This window comes from Myotis brandtii, unplaced genomic scaffold, assembly GCF_000412655.1.
Source record: "Myotis brandtii unplaced genomic scaffold, ASM41265v1 scaffold75, whole genome shotgun sequence".
Classification (NCBI taxonomy): Eukaryota; Metazoa; Chordata; class Mammalia; order Chiroptera; family Vespertilionidae; genus Myotis; species Myotis brandtii.
Window position 1 is genome coordinate 248,112 of NW_005370991.1, and position 1,810 is coordinate 249,921.

General features: G+C 58.5%; 1 protein-coding gene across 1 annotated transcript in view; it reads left to right on the forward strand.

Annotated features, from left to right (window-relative positions):
* ARHGAP32 (Rho GTPase activating protein 32) overlaps positions 1-1,810 on the forward strand; it is a 109,327-nt gene that overhangs the window by 104,640 nt on the left and 2,877 nt on the right. Inside the window, exons 23-24 of the mRNA XM_014530617.1 lie at positions 1-581; positions 1,737-1,808. The exon at positions 1-581 is cut by the window's left edge and continues 1 nt beyond it. Coding sequence (XP_014386103.1) covers positions 1-581; positions 1,737-1,808 — 653 coding nt within the window. The remainder of the gene's footprint in view (positions 582-1,736; positions 1,809-1,810) is intronic.

A 1,810-nucleotide genomic window follows, 5' to 3' on the forward strand; every position in this document is an offset into this window, starting at 1 on the left:
CTGGGCAGCAGCCCCGCCAGGCCGACTTCCAGCCCCATCGAGCCTGTGCACCTGGGGACCCAGAACAGGCCAGACCCACTGCAGGTCCCTTAACAGGCTCACAGTCTGACGAGCACATCAGTTTCCGGGAAGACCAGCCCGGGAAGACCACCGGGCCGACCGTCTCCTTCGCGGATCAGGACCAGACTCAAGTTCACTTCTACAGCGGAGATCAGCCGCCGTCTTATCTCGGTGCAAGTGTGGATCAGCCCCATCAGCCCTCACAACTCACTGACAAATCTCCCACACCCTCTAGAGACAAACCCTGCCCTCCTCCTGGGTCCCCCGAGGAGCCTGTCAGCACAGCCGGCCTGGCTTATGTGGCAGCGGCGGTGGCAGCGGCTGACACAGGCGCCTGGGAAGCCTGCTGGGACCCGGCGGAGCAGCCCACCTCGATGGATTTTGCCGCCGCCACCCTCCAGCGTCCGCACAGAACCCACCGGCCCCTTCCCCCACCTCCTTCCCAGAGACCAGCAGAGCCGTCACCAGCTGTGGGGCAGGTGCCAGCAACGGCCTGCGCAGGGTTAAATAATTCCCACAAGGTGAGTCAAGGGAAGGAAATGCACTTTGCAAAGGTCTGTCCCTTTTTAGCAGGGGGTGGTCTTGGAGTCAGACACGGTCTCTGTTTTCCAGTCCTCGGGCGGGTTTTCATGAAGCTTTTCCCCTTGGAGGTTGGGATCTGCCTTTTCCTCGTTGCTGGTTTTTCTCAGGAAGGAGCAGTTACACAACGACCGTGGCCTAACCACGTCTGCCCGCTGCTGCCTCCCGCCAGCCTCCGGGTAGTTTCTTCAGAGTGATACCAGAGGTGATAGTGAGTCAGACGGGGCTTCGGGTATCAGGGCTGCCCTGGTTCTCCCTGCCCCGGCACTGACTCATCGTGACCTCGGGCAAGTCATTGAACGTCGCCCGCCGGTTATTCCTGTCTGCCCGATACGGCCGCTTGAGTCTCGGGAGGTGTGTAAGGCTTTTTAGAAGAGTGAGGTTGTTTTCTCAACACGAAGCAGCAGGTTCTGCAGTCCAGCGGGCACCCATTTCGATGAGAGAATATTGTACGCAAAATGCTAAGGTTTCGTCCGAATTTTCTCATATTTTTTTTTTAAAAAATGCCCCAGGTGTATTGGGATCACCTTGAACTATTGTCTAGTCTTCCCTGGAGGACGCTGTGTCTACAGCTGCATCTCAAGGCGGGGTGTTTGCAGCCCTGGCGTCTGCGGCCACCCCAGGGCGTGTCGAAGGCAGAGGGGGCGGTACCTGCTGGAGTTCAGTGCCCCCTGGGGCTTACAGCTCCCCACTTCAAACATCTCTCCAGAGAGAACCCCTCTCTTTGTTCAGCAAAGTGTTTCTGCTGCTGGTGAGCCTGAGCTGGGCAGAGTCAGCATATGTTTTTAAGCATGACTGTTACTTGATTAAACCTCTGTTTGGGTCTGCACGTTAAGACAACGTCACAGGCAACCTCATCTCGCTTTCATACCCATCACCAGCTAGAACAGTCCTCAGGATGGAGGTGGCCGCTCCGCCAGGTGGCCACATGGGCCGTTTCCTGGTTGTGGGGACAGGGTGGCCTGCTGTCCTGGCCAGCACGACCGTGTGGCTGGGGGAGTTTCAAGCTGCTCTCCGCATAGCCTCAGCTTGTGATGGTGCTGACTCCACAGAGGGGAGCACAGGAGAAAACTCACGCTGTCCTCATTTCTCCGTAGGTCCCAGGAGTAGTGCCCACTCCGGAGAGGCCGCCGGAACCCAGGGCCGCAGACGACCCTCCTCCCGGCCTTGT